Below are 15,928 nucleotides of genomic sequence, written 5' to 3'. Positions count from 1 at the left end.
GATCTGCTTGCAAACAATTTCTAGGATAAGTGCTGAATGCACTGGATCATTGGAAGTGAACTTACCAATCATTTGCTTATAGTCAAAGCTCCTACACATATTAACCAATCTATTAGCCTTCAGTCTCTTTACCTCTCTGTCTCTAAGATGCTCATTAAAACTTACCTTTGGGACCACCTGTCCAAATATAACCTTTTGTGGCTCAATGACAAACTTCGTTTGATTACCCTCCTGTGAAATACTTTTCGATGCTTTAGTACATCAAAGATGCTATCTTGTTACTGTTCTTATTCATTCACAGGATTTGGGAGTAGCATAGGTTCAATCATCTTCAAAAGGCAGTTAAGATAACTACTTGAAGGAGAAAAAATGCAGGGTCCCACTGCCCACCAAAGGCAATGCTTTCTGCCCCACAGAACTTATGCCACCTCAAAAATCCTGGTCTACATCTCAATTCACAAGGTGCAACACTATGGGAATTGATTTTATTTGTCCAAAGATGCACTGAATCCGAAGTAGCATAGGCCACTCAATTATTTGTATGAAGTGGGCCAAAATGTTTTATCCAAGCTGCTAAACTACTTTGAACCCTTTTATTTCAAACTTTTGAGCAGGCTTTCAGTAAATAGAAGTTGATGATTTTAATACAAATAGAAAGATCGTAACAATCTCATAACTTTAACACTGCTAGATATCTGCATTGGAGAGCCAGATTTCCCTCCTACCTGTCTCTGAACTTCAGCCAAATTATATGGTAGGGCTCCTTCCTCCAGTGGTGCTATTCTTTCAATGTCTGCCAGAGTGACTCGTCTGAAGGAGGAAGAAAAAACAGGCAAAGAAACAACTCACTATAAGAATACCACGTACAAAGTTCAACCTATCCTGCCTGCTTTGTTGCAATAATCTGTAATGCAAAAGAATCTTGTTCAGATTCTGTTGAAAAAGAGCATTTTTGTTCAGTTACAATCTTAACATGAAATTGTTGATATTTTAACAAAGCATCCATTAAAAAAGTCAAAAGTCACCATAATACCAGAGCACCTCAGGCTGCTCACCACTTTCGAGGGGTGGTGATTTTAATCCAAGCATCACCACACCTCAGGTGAGGGAAAGGTTAAGAAGGCAGACCTTCATGAATAATCTGACAGTACAGGAATTGAACCCATGCTGTTGGCATCACTCAGCATCACAAATCAGCTGTCCGGCCCACTGAGAAGTTGTCAAGCAAAATCAAATTACCTGATCAATGTCAACTGCAGTGTCAAACAATTATAAAATAATGAACAGTGGCATACTTAAAAACACAATCTGTGAGCCATTTAATACAGTTGCAGAATACAGGAAACTACTGTTCATAAATTTGTGATTGACCTGTACGCCATTGTCATAATTTTTTTCACTTCATAGAACAGTTACAGCAGAGCCGGCTTTCTGGCTTGGTGCATCCATGCCAGCTCCTCCACCTTTCCACATAACCCTGACCTTTTTTTTTAAATTTGGGTAATTACCTAATTTCTTTTTGAAAGTCACAATTGAATCTAACATCACCACATTCTCAGGCACTGAATTCATGGACAATTAGGGATTAACACAAAGTGCTGTCATTGTTGTGATGTGAGCAAAAACAAAATTCCAGGCCCTAACCACTTGCTACATAAAAAAGCTTTTTACCTTGATGCCTTTGGTTCTTTTGCCAAATACTTTAATCAGTGTCTTCTAGTTCTTAACCCTTCTGCCAATGACAACAGTTTCTCCCCACCTACTCTGTCCAGACAGATTTGGAACACCTCTATCAAATCTCCTCCCAACATTTGCTTCCCCAAAGAGAATACCATCAGCTTCTCCAACCCATCAGCATAACCAAAATCCATCATCGCTGGAGCCAATCTCATAAATCTTTTCTGCACTTGTTTAATGCCTTGACACCCAATTGAGACCAAACTAGAGTTTTATGACAGCTCACAATAACTTCCTTTCTTTTATATCCTATACCACTATTTATAAATTCCAAGATCCTGTATGCCTCATTCAACATGCCCTAACACCCTCAATGATCCCAAAGTCCTTCTGCTCCGGCACCTGTTAAGATTGTATACTTTATTTTGTACTGCCTCATCTCGTTTTCCTATCAAGATGTATCACTTCATAATTCTCTGCATTAAATTTTGTCCAGTCATATGTCCACCTATTACACCAGCCTATGTTTTCTTGAAGTCCATTACTAGCTTTCCACAGTTCACGATAACAGAGTTTTATCTGCAAATTTTGAAACAATGCCTTGCACAGCCACGTCAGGGTCATTAATAAAGATTAAGATCAACCGCTAGGGAAAACCATACTATATCTTCCTGCAGTCTGGAAAACAATGTTCACCACTACTCATCATGTCTGCATCGCCTCTCCAGCTGAATATCATGGCTGACTGCCATTCACCTGCCTTTTCGCCGTACCCTTCAACCGTATTCTTATTCAAATGATCATCTAACATCCTCCTGATTGCCTTGATTGAACCTACCTCCACCACACTTCCAGGCAGAGCATTCCAGGCCCAAATCACTTGTTGCGTGAAAAAGTTTTGTCTCACATCACATTTGCTTCTTTTGTAAATTACTTTAAAAGTAATTTGCAAAATAATTGATTCTTTTAGGGGCTGGAATAGTTTCTCCCTATTTACTCTGTCCAGCCCCTTCATGATTTTGAATATCTCTATCAAATCTCCTCTTAGCCTTTTTGTATCCAAGGAGAACAATTCCATCCTCTCCAAACTGTCTGTATAACTGACATTTCTCATCCTTTTTCATAATCGCATTACTCATGGTTTCTTGTCATTCAGCCAGTTTGCATCCATGCTGTCATAGTCCCTTTTACTTCATAAGCTTTGGTGACAATCCTGTTTTGGGAAGAGAAATGTAGTTGTAATTGGGGATAGTATAGTCAGGGGAATAGACACTGTTCTCTCTGGCCAGTACTGAGAGTTCCGAAGACCTGCTGTCGGGTTCAGGAAATCTCATCTGGACTGCAGACAAATTTGGAGCGGGAAAAGAAAGAGCCTGTTGTTGTGGTCCATTTGGATACCAACGATATAGGTAGAAAAAGGAAAGAGATTCTGCTGAGGGAATATGAACAGTTAGGGGCTAAATTAAAAAGCAGAACCAAAAGGTAATAATCTCTGGATTACTACCTGAGCCACAAGCTAATTGGCACAGGATCAACAAGATTGAAGAGCTAAACGCATGGCTCATTGATTGGTGTGGGAGGAGTGGGTTTGAATTCATGGAACATTGGCACAAGTACCAGGGAAGGAAGGAGTTGTGTCTATGGAATGGACTCCACCTGAATCATGTTGGGACAAGAGTCTTGGTGAATCGCATAACTAGGGCTGTAGATATGGCTTTAAACTAAATAGTGGAGGATGGGTTCAACTGCATGGAAAATAATTTAAGTTACTTTCCTCAGTTTCCCCTGAACTGGTCGAGGTGGAACTGTGACTTTAGTACAGTTAGCCTTTCTAATGACACCTTCCCTTTATCAATTTTTAGCCCATCCAGAGTTTCAACAAAGCACATAAGAGGTAGGCACAGGCATAGGCCATTTGGCCATTCGAGACTGCTCTGCCATTTGATAAGATTGTGGCTGATCAGATTGTGTGGCCTCAAGTCCACTTTTGTGTCCATCTCCCATAATCTTCAAAGTCACCTGTCAATCAAAAATCTATCTAACTCATTAATCAGTGTACGAGCCTCCACTGTCCGAGCAAGAGAATTCTACAGAGTAACAATCTCGAAGAGAAAAGAAATCTTCCCGTCTCAATCTCAAATTGGAGATCTCTAATTTTTAATTGTGTTCCCTGGTTCAAGGCTCACTTATAATGGGAAACATCCTCTCAGTATACACCCTGTCAACTCCCTCAGGATCAGCTGGCTGGATTTTACACATTCTCCACCAGATCTGTTTATGAAAGGGATGCACGTTTAAAAAAAAGAGAGCTGTCCAGCCCACCATTTCTCAACCACCCCGAGCACTCCACATAATACATTAGGTGGGCGAACATTAAAATAGACAGCCCACCCTCTCATCACATTACAATAAAGAATTACAGGTCAGCTAAGCTTGTAACCAAGCCAACTGTCTAAAATATTACAAGCAAAATACTGCAGATGTTAGAAATCTGAGATAAATACAGAAAATGCTGGATTAATTCAGCAGATCTGGCAGCATCTGTAAAGACAAACTGTTAATGTTTTGAGTCCATTGACTTCATACAGAATTGAAATGGGATAGAAATGTAATGATATGCACTGGGAGGGGGATGGGGCAGAGCAAAAAATCAGTGTTAGATAGGAGCTAAGGAGAGATTGAGAAAGATGTCACAAACATGAGACAAAATGGCTGCTAATGGTGCCATTAGGGACTACAGTGTGTTAATAGCGGCAAAGGTAGGAAAGCTAAATGTGTCAACAGGAAATAGAGGTTAGTGCTCAGTGGGGGCAAAACTGAATAACAAAGGACAATGGCCATGTGAGGGAGGGGTGGGTAGTGTTGGGACAAACCAGGGAACCTCTATAACAGAAAATTATATAGGGGACATCAAGATGAAGGAAAAGATTCACAATCTAAACTTGTTGAACCAGAGAGAATCATAGAATCCCTACAGTGCAGAAGGAGACCATTCAGCCCATTGAACCTGCATTGACAACAATCCCACCCAGGCCCTACCCTTGTTATCCCACATATTTACCCTGCTAATCCCTCTAACCTATGCATCCTGGGACACTAAGTGGCAATTTAACATGGCCAATGCACCTAACCCACACATCTTTTGGACTGTGGGAGAAAACTGGAGCGCCCAGAGGAAACCCACACAGACACAGGGAGAACATGCAAACACCACAGACAGTGACCCAAGCCGGGAATCAAGCCCATGTCCCTGGCTGTGTGAAGTAGCAGTGCTAACCATATGCCACCGTGCAGCCCGATGTCAGTGAGGTGTTGTTCTTCCAGTCTGTGCTAAACTTCATTAGAGCATTGCGGCAGCCCAAGGATAGATATGTGGGCATAGGTTTTAATACAGTATCTTCTGCTCTTGATCAATGTGTACCAGAAAAAATAATTTCACATGTTTAGGCAATTTATCAAAGCTGCAAGGATGACCAAGGCAATTATCCAAAGGAGCAATATCTTGAGGTGAGATTTTCTCTGGCGCAACATGCCCTCCTGGCACAGATGGTATTCAGAAAGAATTATTTTTGAAGAGAGTCTACATTATCCAGCCCACCTTATTTGAAGAGCAAGTGATTCACAGATATTCCGTGGAATAAATCCTCAATACCTGCGGTGTTCAATACTGGTACACCACTAAGGGCTTAAACTTAAATTCTCAATAAGAACAGTCAGGTGATCTTTGACAGCTTTAAATCCTGGTGCTGTTGTCTCTTCTTTTGAAATGTATTTTCTCTGCAGAATATGTTTCCAAAACAAAATCACCTTATCACCTTTGTACGAGGGAGGTCATGCCTCACAAATTTTGTTGAGTTTTTTGAGAAGGTAACAAAAATGATTGACAAGGGAAGGGCCGTGGATGTTGTCTACATGGATTTTTAGTAAAGCAATTGATGAGGTCCCTCACGGCAGGCTGGTGCAAAAGGTTAAATCTCACGGGATCAAAAGTGAACTAGCTAGATGGGTACAGAACAAGCTTGACCATAGCAGTGGAGGGGTCTTTTTCTGATTGGAGGTCTGTGACTAGTGGTGTTCTGCAGCGTTCTGTACTGGGACCTCTGCTGTTTGTGATATATATAAATGATATGGAAAAAGATATAGCTGGTCTGATTAGTTAGTTTGTGGACGACACAAAGATTGCTGGAGTTGCAGATAGTGATAAACATTGTCAGAGATTACAACAGAATATAGACAGGCTGGAAAATTGGGCGGAGAAATGGCAGATGGAACTTAATCCAGATAAATGCTAACCATGCGCCACCGTGCCACCTGATGTTGGTGAGGTGTTGTTCTTCCAGTTTGCACTAAACTTCATTAGAGCATTGCGGCAGCCCAAGGATAGATATGTGGGCATAGGTTTTAATGTGGTATCTTCTGCTCATGATCAATGTGTACCAGAAAAAATAACTTCACATGTTTAGGCAATTCATCAAAGCTGAAAGGATGACCAAGGCAATTATCCAAAGGAGCAACCACTAGTCACAGACCTCCAATCAGTGATGCATTTTGGTAGATCTAATGCAGGGGAGAGCTATACAATAAATGGCAGAACCATCAGGAATATAGACACACAGAGGGATCTGGGTGTGCAAGTCCACAGATCCTTAAAGGTGGCAGCACAGGTGGAGAAGGTGGTGGAGGTGGCATATGTCATGCTTGCCTTTATTGAACGGAACATAGAGTAAAGAAGTTGGCATATGATGTTGCAGTTATATAGAAGTTGGAATATTGCATCTAGTTCTGGTCACTACACTACCAGAAGGATGTGGAGGCTTTGGAGAGAGTGCAGAAAAGGTTTACCAGATGTTGCCTGGTATGGAGGGTATTAGCTGTGAGGTGAGATTGAGTAAAGTAGGGTTGCTCTCCCTGGAAAGACAGACGTTGAGGGGCAACCTAATAGAAGTTTATAAAATTATGAAGGGCATAGATTGGGCGAACAGTTGGAAGCTTTACCCCAAGTCAGAAATGACAAACACAAGGGGTCAGAAATTCAAGGTAAGGGGGACAAGGTTCAATACAGATATGTGGGGAACTTTTTTTTTTACACAGAGGATGGTGGGGGCCTGGAATGCACTACCAAGCAAGGTGGTTGAGGCAGAAATGCTAGGATCATTTAAGACTTATCTAGATAGCCACATTAACAGACTGGGAATGCAGGGATACAAACGGATGGTCTACTTAGGAACACAGCCTACTTAGGAACATCAGTGCAGACTTGGAGAGCTGAAGGACCTGTTCCTGTGCTGTATTGTTCTTTGTTTTTTGTATCAACATTAAAAACTTGAATTGGAGAGTAGCCACCTTCTTCAATGACTTTCCTCAAATGGATCAGCCATTTCTACATCAGCTTGGCTGCTTCGCCAGGCATTTTAATGTTATGCAGGTAGGAAAGTCTCTTGAAATGCTCAAACCATCCACAACTAGCATTGAAACTTTCTCACTAAGAACTCACACCCTGATGATTCTGCAAGTCTTCATACAAGCCTTACCTTTTTTTTTAAAATGATCAAACTAAGAGGCACCAGGCATTGGTTTTAGTCTTTGATCCAGACTTTCATGTTCTTCACTAAGTTGCTTTTAGTCAGACTTACCCTGCCAGCACAAAGGTGCGACACTTTGTCTGACGATTGCTTTTACTGTCTTTAGCCTTAAGACATTTTAAAACATCCAATTGCATTGCTAGGCTGTTAGTTTGATAGGCTGGTAGTTTTTCTTGCTTTCTTTACAGCAGCAAGTTCACTACCACTTACTGGCCTCATGTTTAAAAACGATTTCAAGGAATTGCTGCATTAAATCATAAGTCTGAAAGAAGGAACTTTAAAATGGCCCTTTTGCATTGCCTATGGCAAATGGCTTGCTCACTGGTTTTTAAATGATTCCTTTGCCTTGCCTGCTGCAGACTTCAACAAGGCAGTCAGCCTCATGCATGTTTCACCCAAATAAGCCGCATGGGAGAGAAGGAATTTTACTAAAACTGTGAACAGTAATAGTTCTCTCTCACAGACTTTATAGCTTCGGTACCTTATCCAATGCAAGCACTCCTGAAGTTCCAAAATTGAAATCAGCTTGAATCGAGAAATGACCTTTTTCACAGAACGAGCTGCCCAGGCTTACGACTTGCAAAAAGGAACTCTACTGTGGATATTGTTTCTTCAGAACGTTGGCTCTGGAATTAAGAAGTCCAACTTCCCTCAAGTGCAAACTATTTAATTCACAATGGTACCCACCAGTCATGGGACCCATTATTAGACTAACATTAAACGTGCAGAATGACGCAATGTTGGGACCCCTGTATATATATATACACACTATATATATATATATATATATATATATACACACACACACATGATCGGGAGGAAAACATAGGGCTGGAGAGCTGCATAAAGTGAGGACGGTTGCCAGAGGATATCGATAGGTTCGTGACTCGGGCAAAGAAAGGGTAAATGGAATTTAATCTGGACAAATGCATTGCAATGCTTTTTGTAAGGTCTAACGCAAGAGGAAAGTATACAGTAAATGGCAGAATGCTTAGAAACATGAACCTGTAGAGGGATTAAGCACACAGGTCCACAGTTCCCTGAAAGTGACAACACAAGTGGATAAGGTGGTCAAGAAAGCGTGAAGCATGCTTGCCTTTACTGGTCAGGGCATAGGGTATAAAAATTGGCAAGTCATGTTGCAGCTGTATAGAACTTCAGTTAGGCCATATTTGAAATACTGCATACAGGTCTAGTCGCCACATACAGGATCTGGAGGTTTTGGAGAAGGTACAGTAAAGTTCAATAGGATGTTGCCTGGTTTGCAGGGTATTAGCTACGAGGCAAGATTGGATAAACTTGGTTTGTTTTCACTTGAACATCTGAGGCTTAAGGGGCAACCTGATAGAAGTTTACAAAATTATAAGAGGTATGGATTGAATGGATAGTCAGAGCCTTTTTCCCCCAGTGTAAAAATGTCAATTATTAGGGGGCATAGGTTTAAGGTAAAAGGGGGATAGTTTAAAGGAAATGTGAGGGACAAATTTTTTTTTACATTGAGGATGGTAAGTGTCTGGAATGCGCTGCCAGAAGAAGTGGTAGAAGCAGGTATATTAGCAAAATTTAAGAAGCATCTTGACATACGCATGAAAAGATAGGGAAGAGGGATACGACCCCGTGAAGGCAAAAGGTCTTGAGTTTAGAAGGCGCCATGTGTCACTGTAGGCTTGGTAGGTTAAAGGGCTAGTTCCTGTGCTGTAACTTTCTTTGTTCTAACCGCTTATTCCCATTGGCTATTTACAATTACAGCTCACAAATCTTATTTATCAAATTCTATGAATTCACATACATTCACTCCAAATCTAATTTAGACTTTATTGCATTCTCTCTCACTCTACCCCCAATAATACCTTATTATTTCTTAATTAAGTGCTATCTGTCTCTCCCAGTTCTTTGTGCACCATGTCTTTTTCTATTATCTTCCCTAAGACTTGCCAACTTCGTTTAAATTGTCCTCAATGGCACAAACAAGTTGTTCCACGAGGGCTCTGCCTCTGTTCAAGTGCAGTTAACTGGTCTGAATAGATCCAATCTCCCTTGAACCAGCCCCAATGTCCCAGGTACAAAAAGCCCTCCCTCTCACCAGCTAAGCATTAATCTTTTCCATCTATTTTGATACTTACAAACACGTGACACCAGGAGAAATCCGGAGATTACTCTCAGGCCCTGCTTGCTAATTTTTTTCCAAGCCACCCAACGTCTGTCTGGCTGACTCATTCCTTTTTTACCCATAATGTTGGTACTGATATGGGCCATGATCACTGGCTGTTCATCCTTATCGCTCAGAAGGCACAGTGACATCCTTGATCCTGGCAACAGGGAGGCAATGTACCATCCTGGATTTACATCTGCATCACAGAAATGTCTGCCTGTTTCCTTAACAATATTGTTTTCCTAATCTTCCACTTGTACAGCTGAGCTATTTGTGGCTCTACATGCTTGGTTCCACTGGCAAGAGCATCACACCCACCAGTATTCAGAACTGAATACCAGGTGGAGAGTGAGATGTACTCAGGGGACTCCTAGACTACCAGTTTGTTCTTTGACTGTCTGGTGGTCACCCATTCCCTCTGCCTGTACACTCAAGCTGTGGAATAACCACATTCAGTAACGTGCTATTCATTTAGCTCTGAGCCTTCTAAATGCACAGTAACAATCCCAGCTGTTGATCGAGTTTTGAAACCTGGAAGCTCAAGCTCCTCCAGCTGACAGTAATTCCTGTACATGTAGTTGTCTTAGATGCGTTTCTTGGAGTTCCCACAGGCAACAGGATGGGTATTAAAATGATCTGCCCTACTATATTTCTATTGGTCAGACTAACTGACTTAACAGATATAAGCTAAAGACAAATAAATAATCATCTGCTACACTTACATTGCCATAACCTCCTTTTACAGGGAGGTTAATTTAAATAAAATTACACTTGTGCCTACTTCAACATAACAAATTTGAAACTTATCAAATGTAAAAACCAATTAGACAATTAATTAAATTAATTACTTTTGGTTTCTTATGCTCCATTGCAGCTTTATACATAAAATCAACAGACAACTTTGAATATCCATACTAAATTAAAAGGTAATTACCCTGTTGGACTGTACAGAGCCACAAGCTGGAAAAGGATATCAACCTCCAAAGGTGTAATCTGGCCAAATTTATTGGCTGCATGAGCAAACTCCTCTATATGTAAAGAAAAACAAAGATTAGAGCTACATGCTTATTTGCAAAGTCCTAAACTGTTCCATGCTGAAATTAAGCTAACAGCATTTGGCCACTGACAAGGGTATCATACTTGAGGTACAAGAGGAGGCAACCTGGAGCTCGAGTTTTCTAATTGTATTTAGGGTCCAATTCTTCTCCAAGTTTCAAAGGCTCCACTAAAGACAGCACAAAACATTGAGTTCTGCACTTCTAGACCATCGATGGACCAAGCTGAAATAAGCGTGAAAGATAAACAACAACGTCGACTATTTGGGCCAAATAGCCTGATTTTATAGTGTAATTTTTCTGTATTTTGACATACTGCACACAGACTTTCCTGATAAAATGGCTTAGCTATTACCATTGGAAAAGTCTAAAGGTGCCTATTTTGCTTCATTTTTGGAATGTGGATGCCATTAACAAGGATAATATTAATTGCCCATTCTCAGTTGTCCTCGAGTGCCTTGACGCTAGAGGGCAGTTAAGAATCAAACATTTTGGTGCATCAAGTAGTCCAGACCAATAAGAATGTCAGGTGTCCTTCCCTAAACGACGACATTAGTGAATCACCTCAGACAATTCAACAGATTCATAGATACTTTTATTGTTACCACTGACAGGCTGGGATCTAAACTCACTTTTTCTCAATTATTATTAATGCAGTATTAACACAAGAGGTCGAATATTACTACTATAAGAAGAACAGCAATCTTGCAACATATGTTAGAGTCAAACCTTCCAAAATCAAAACAATTCAAAGTTTTGCTTTGATCATTTTGTTACTGAAGGTAGACAGGTCCCCGGGACCAGATGGAATGCATCCCAGGGTTCTGAAAGAAATGGCAGAAGTAATAGCGGATGCGTTAGTAGTTATTTATCAAAATTCACTAGACTCTGGGGAAGTGCCGGCGGATTGGAAAACAGCTACTGTTACGCCGCTGTTTAAAAAAGGTAGCAGACAAAAGGCGGGTAACTACAGGCTGGTTAGCTTAACGTCTGTAGTTGGAAAACTGCTAGAATCCATCATTAAAGAAGAAACAGCAGGACACCTAGAAAAGAACAGTTTGATCAAGCAGACGCAGCATGGATTTGTGAAGAGGAAGTCATGTTTGACGAATTTACTGGATTTTTAAGAAGATGCGACTAGTGCGGTATTCAGAGGGGAATCGGTGGATATGGTGTTTTTAGATGTCCAGAAGGCGTTCGATAAGGTGCCTCAAAAAAGGTTGCTGCAGAAGGTTAGGGTACACGGAGTTGGGGAGTAAAGTATTAGCGTGGATTGAGGATTGGTTATCTAACAAGAAGCAGAGAGTTGGAATAAATGGGTGCTTTTCTGGTTGGCAGTTGGTGACTGGTGGCATGCCGCAGGGATCGGTGCTGGGGCCTCAACTGTTTACCATATAAATAGATGATCTGGAGGAGGGGGCTGAGTGTAGGGTAACAAAATTTGATGATGACACGAAGATGAGTGGAAAAGCGAATTGTGTGGAGGACACGGAAAGTCTGCAGAGAGATTTCGATAGGCTGGCTGAGTGAGTGGGCGAGGACCTGGCAGATGAAGTATAGCTTTAGCAAATGTGAGGTTAGCCACTTTGGAAGAAATAATAGTAGGATGGAATATTATTTAAATGGTGAAAAGTTGCAGCATGCTACTGTGCAGAGGGACCTGGGGGTTCTTGTGCACGAATCGCAAAAACTCAGTCTGCAGGTGCAGCAGGTGATCAAGAAGATGAATGGAATGTTGGCCTTTATAGCGAGGGGGATAGAATACAAAAGCAGGGAGGTCTTGCTGCAACTGTTCAAGGCACTGGTGAGGCCGCAACTGGAGTACTGTGTGCAGTTTTGGTCCCCATATTTGCGAAAGGATATATTGGCCTTGGAGGGAGTACAGAGAAGTTTAATCAGGCTGATACCAGAGATGAGGGGGTTAGCTTATGAGGAGAGATTAAATAGACTGGGCCTGTACTCGTGGAGTTTAGAAGGCTGAGGGAGGGATCTTATAGAGACTTACAAGATAAGGAAGGGGCTAGATAGGGTAGAGGTAGAGAGATTCTTTCCGCTGAGAAAGGAAACCAGAACTAGAGGGCACAGCCTCAAAATAAGTGGGGGTGCAGTTTAGAACAGAGTTGAGGAGGAGCTTCTTCACTCAAAAGGTGGTGAATCTCTGGAATTCTCTGCCCATTGAAATGGTGGAGGCTACCTCGTTGAATATGTTTAAGTCATGGGTAGATAGATTTCTGATAGACAAGGGAATTAAGGCTTATGGGGAGCAGGCGGGAAAGTGGAACTGATCCACTTCAGATCAGCCATGATCTTATTAAGTGGCGGGGCAGGCTTGAAGGGCTAGATAGCCCACTCCTGTCCTATTTCTTATGTTCTTATGTTACTAAATTAGATAAAAATATATTAGTTTTTGATAATGTTTTGGGGTGAGGAAATTCATACTCATTGCACAATTACAGGTTGAGTAATATATTAAACTCATGAAAGGTCAATCTCTGATGTTCTGATAAGATTAATTGGGGATTATTAAATAAAGCAGCAAATATTGGAAAAAAGTTTTGACTTGTTTGGGCAGGACACAAAAATGGATATTTTTACCTTTAGTAACTTGTACATCTTTTCTTGTGCCTGCTAAAGTGCTGTATATCTTCCTCATAAGCTCCATGTTGTTCAACAAGGAGTTAAATGCATTGAAGTAAGAAAAGCTGACCAGATGAGAGGTAGTTCCACCTGCTGCCTGTTTAATGAAGACAAAACATTACAACATTTAGTTCCTTTTAGAACAGCTGCAAATTGAAAACAGAAAAAAATCTATATATGCACATTAGGACTCCCCAGTGTTGCTCGTTGTAAACGTGATTATATTCTGTTTCATAAAGAAAGGAGCATTAAACCTTGTAATGCACAATGTATTATTTTAGTAAATCTGTGTGCTTTAATGAGCCCAAATCCAAATACTTGAATAGCCATTCAGTTTGACTTGTCACTTGATTAGGCAACACTGGAGGAGATCAGAATCCACCCCTCAAATTCAAGATGGGAATTAAATGTGCAATTTAGAAGCGATTGTAAATATAAAGAAATGTTACATCCAGATGAAATGTTTTACAATTGATGGTCCAAGGCTATGCTTTGCTTTATTTCATGTCATGTACAAAACAGCAGGGCCACTGATTTACAGTGATTAAATAAATCAAGCTCTTTATTACAGAACTTACAGACTTCGATTACATGATTGCGTTCATATTTGCATGAAAACTTAGTCAAGGTTTCGATTTTGATTAAAAATCAGTTTTAAGCATGCATTTATTAGTTTTGTTTGTGTCACTTTTTTGTGTCATTGCGAAACTCATCGTGGAAGGGGAGGAAAATCACACCCCGGGTGTTTATGATAACGGTGGTAATCGGGGTGATGTTGGCATTTGTCAGGATCGGGGAAACGGGGTTGGGAGGGGTAGTTAAACTCTGATGCTGCTAATTTCCCCAACAGCTCAAACGAGGCATTCAAGGGGGCATTCGATATTTTAATGTGCATGAATATAGGAAAGAGGTAAGGAATGTCACAGAGCCATAATACTTGTTTAGAGAGCCAGTGCAGGTGGGCCAAATGACCTCCTTCTGCTCCGTAACAATTTTGTCATTCTGTGAACATTGACCGAAAAAAGATTTAAAATAAATGCTGCCGAGTATTTAAAATAATAATTTCCAGACCCAGGTAAAACGTTCGCAGAAATCCAACTAAATATCTGAAATCGATCCATTCCACATCAATCCAGGGTTTTTATTTCCTTTCAGAATAGTGAAGAAATCCTTTCAACACAACCACTACTGGACCATGAGCTTTGCTTCCCAGGATGCACATTACCAAAAGTCACATTACCAGCTATTGCTGAGAAGTGGCAAGATTTTCAATGTTTTTAAAAATTAGCATTAAAGAGCTCTCAGCGAATTCCATGGAACAACCAGTAACAGGGCCTTTGGGACTCTCTTGTGGGGGACCACAGAGTGATAGGCTAAATCAGAAAAGAGGTCTTACCAACAGGAAACCACTTTGCAATGTGGAGTTTATTTGTCAGTGTCAGACTTCAGCTGAAAAGCATAAAAACCTTTAGGACTGCTCTGCATTATAACAAATGTGTGTTTACTGACATACCATTTCAATATGTTAATTGATTTCCTATGGTATTGCTTACGATGAGCCAGAAGATACAGTCTTGGCAAAAAAGTTGTGATTTTGCAGAGATCAAATTAAATATAACAATTAATTCTATATAAATGCAATACTTACGTAGAATTACAGAAGTGTGACATCTGACTCATCTTTAATAAATGTAATGAAAAATTTTTATTGAATGTTTGATTCCTACTTAGCAGATAATTAATGACTAAATAAATATTAATTTGAAGCAACTGGGGAAATGTAAATACCATTGATAAATTCAATAAAGTTGTTTAAAAGTGTTTGTAAGTAAGATTGGATATTAGGCAAGATGGGACCTGTTCAGATGGGATGGTCTTCATCTGAATCGTGCTGGGACCAGAGTCTTGGTGAACCATATAACTAGGGCTGTAGATAGGGCTTTAAAGTAACTAGTAGGGGGGGGGGGGGGGAGGGTTCAGTGGTATGGGGAATTACAAAATCAAAGGTAAAGGAGAGGGTATGAGTGCGGGTTAACGATGAGGACATTCAACTAGTTAAAGGAGGCAAGGGCTCAGGAGAGGTTAGTAACGTTTCCAGACCATGTAATAGGACAGAGAGGATAGAAGATGGCAGGAATCTAACCTCAGGCAGAGTAAAAAAGGTGACAAGCATGAGAAGGAAGGCGGTTAACGCAGTGCAGGGAGATAGTCTGGGGAAGGATAACTAGTTTGCGACACGTAGGGACAGAGCGTACAGACAAAAGAGTGCACTACCAAATCAGGTCCAGATAAAGGCTAGCATAAAGACTACCTGAATGCACATGGCATTAGAAACAAAGAGCATGAGTTGATGGCACAAATCAGCACAAATGGGTATGATCTAGTGGCCATTACAGAAATGTGGTTGCAGGGTGACCAGGACTGGGAACTGAATATCCAGGGGTATCAGACACTTCGGAAGGATAGACAGGAAGGAAAAGGAGGCTGGGTAGCTCTGTTAATTAAGGATAACATCAGGGTGGTAGCTACAGACGATATAGGCTTTAAGAAGCAAAATGTGGAATCGATGTGGGTGGAGATAAGGAATAGTAAGGGGAGAAAGTCACTGGTGGGCGTGGTGTATAGGCCCCCAAATAATACCTTCGAGGTGGGGCGGGCTATAAACAAGCAAATAATGGATGCGTGTAAAAACGGAACAGCAATAATCATGGGGGATTTTAACCTGCATATTGATTGGTTGACTCAAGTCGGACGAGGTGGACTTGAGGAAGAGTTCTTAGAATGCTGTAAGGATAGTTTCCTCGAACAGTATGTTACAGAACCTA

The 15,928-nt window shown here is 40.8% G+C and overlaps 1 protein-coding gene across 1 annotated transcript in view; it reads right to left on the bottom strand.

The window, feature by feature from the left end:
• Nucleotides 1–15,928, bottom strand: part of LOC145350099 (electrogenic aspartate/glutamate antiporter SLC25A12, mitochondrial-like) — a 132,119-nt gene that overhangs the window by 57,410 nt on the left and 58,781 nt on the right. The window contains 3 exon segments of the mRNA XM_080199001.1: nt 726–810; nt 10,346–10,439; nt 13,062–13,200. Coding sequence (XP_080055127.1) covers nt 726–810; nt 10,346–10,439; nt 13,062–13,200 — 318 coding nt within the window.

This window comes from Carcharhinus amblyrhynchos, chromosome 11 (genome assembly GCF_965287045.1).
Source record: "Carcharhinus amblyrhynchos chromosome 11, sCarAmb.v2.hapA, whole genome shotgun sequence".
NCBI lineage: Eukaryota > Metazoa > Chordata > Chondrichthyes > Carcharhiniformes > Carcharhinidae > Carcharhinus > Carcharhinus amblyrhynchos.
Note: the sequence above shows the minus strand (reverse complement) of the source record. Positions and strands in the feature narration are given on the sequence as shown.